This window comes from Mesocricetus auratus, unplaced genomic scaffold (assembly GCF_017639785.1).
Source record: "Mesocricetus auratus isolate SY011 unplaced genomic scaffold, BCM_Maur_2.0 Super-Scaffold_15014, whole genome shotgun sequence".
NCBI classification, from domain to species: Eukaryota; Metazoa; Chordata; class Mammalia; order Rodentia; family Cricetidae; genus Mesocricetus; species Mesocricetus auratus.
In genome coordinates this window covers 4,948,937-4,950,931 of record NW_024429186.1, presented here as the reverse complement: position 1 = coordinate 4,950,931, position 1,995 = coordinate 4,948,937, and the positions used below count along the sequence as shown (strand labels likewise).

The 1,995-nt window shown below is 38.4% G+C and overlaps 1 gene segment (V, D, J or C); it reads right to left on the bottom strand.

Moving 5' to 3' along the window:
- Positions 1-319: 319 nt before the first annotated feature.
- Positions 320-888, bottom strand: LOC101839905. The segment is given in 2 exon segments: positions 320-639; positions 747-888. Coding segments are annotated over 2 exon segments (366 nt in total).
- Between the last annotated feature and the right edge of the window lie 1,107 nt (positions 889-1,995).

Genomic DNA, 1,995 nt, shown 5'->3' with positions numbered 1-1,995 from the left:
TCAGTGACTATGTCAGGGTCCTTTATTTCCTTATAGCTGTCAGTTTGCATATTGTTCATGGACGAATGTGCCTCATTTAAAAATAGTACAAGGAGAGCATGTGATGTTTTGAGGATATTGGTTCCCTTCAGAAAATAAGTGTAGAGAGCCTTTCCAGGAAACACAGGAAAAAGTGAAGCCCAGACAACTGACAGGGGTGCTTCATCTAACCCTGTCTACATGATCTCTAGGGATTAACCTGTGTTCTGTGTGTGCTCTGTGCCCCCTGGTGACTATGAGCAGAATCACAGTGAGGTTTATGTCTGGATTCACACTGAGATCACCTCACTGTGTGTTTAGCACAGTAATAAATGGCAGTGTCATCAGACTTCAAGTTGTTCATTTGCAGGTACAGAGTGTTCTTGGCATTGTCTCTGGAGATGGTGAATCGATCCTTCAGGGATGGTGAATAGTTTGTAATACTGCTGTCTTTATTAATTTCTCCAACCCACTCCAGTTTGTTTTCTTGGGTCTGTCTGAACCAGCTCATCCAATAATTACTGAAGGTAAACCCAGAGGCTACACAGGAGAGTCTCAGGGAACTCCCAGGCTGCACCAGGCCACCACCAGACTCCACAAGTTGCACTTCACACTGAACACCTGTAAACACAAAGAATGCTGTCAGTAAACTGCCATAAATACTCACTCTCCATCATGGTCATGTTCACTAACACGCTCAATATGTCTATGTCTTCTTAATAAATTACCTTTTAAAAGAGTAACAATGAAAACCCAAATGATCCCCAAATCCATAATGAAGTCTGTGTTTAGTCCTGATCACTGAATTGGAAGACCTGGGAATCCAGGGCTGGTCTCCTCTGCCTGAGCTTCAAGGTCAGTGCTGGCCTGGTTTTGTGAGAAGAGAGAGGCCCTATTTGCATGACTTCCTGCTATATAGCAAACTCTGTAGCTGTAGGGAAGATATGACATGTCCTAATTTCTGTCTAAAATTACCAAGAAAGTATGACTACAAAGATAAAAATAGGAAATTAATAAATTAATATCATTCTATGCTATGTTTTTGGTACACAATAATGATCATCTATTTGATTTAATACTCACAAAAATGCATTCCAGGGCTAATTCCAGCATATTTCTTCATGTCTTGTTTTATAGAGGGCAGTGGGCATCTCTCTGGTACATGCTCTGGAGCTATTTTCTTTCCATGTGCTGATTTCAGCCCTGAAAATACAGACCACTGCCTAATTCAAATCCAGCCCTAACTATAGCTGCTTCCTGAGGTTGGGAACTCAGTTTCGTCTTTTAGAATGGCTTTTTATTAAATTATTTCATTTATTTTACACACCAATCAGGGCTTACCCTCCCTCCTCTCTACAGATACTCCAGATCATTGTAGAAACTGTGAGTAATCTAGTTACTGAACCTTGTGGAAACAAAGGCTGCTGTAAGAAAGAGTCAAAGCCAGGAGACAGAAAATTGTAATCTACACAGGAACCCATGGATTACCATTAGCCCAAGGTCACCGTGATGTAAATTCAAGATGGTTCTATATGTAATTCCATAATCAAAAGAGTAAGGAAGGAAAGAAGAGGGATGAGGGGTAAGAGAGGGAAAGTGTATGTCAAAGCTGATGCAATTAATTCTCTTTATGTAAGTAAAAAAACCTGGTGTATAAAAAAGTCTCAGGCATATCTATATCTATATCTATATATATATATATATATATATATATATATATATATATATATCGGAACTGACTTGATATAAGTCACATAACCTCAAACACAGGGAAGAAAGAAATTGAAGAAAACACCTGGATGCTTTATCTTAAAGCAAGTACCACATAGTCCATGATTCCAGGCATGCCATTAAACAACAGGCAGAAAGAACATGTCAAATTAATTGGATGAGAAATATAAAATATCAAGTATATTTTCCCAAAGCAAATTTCATTTAAGTACAAACAGGAAGAATAAAATATTTGGAAGATAATTA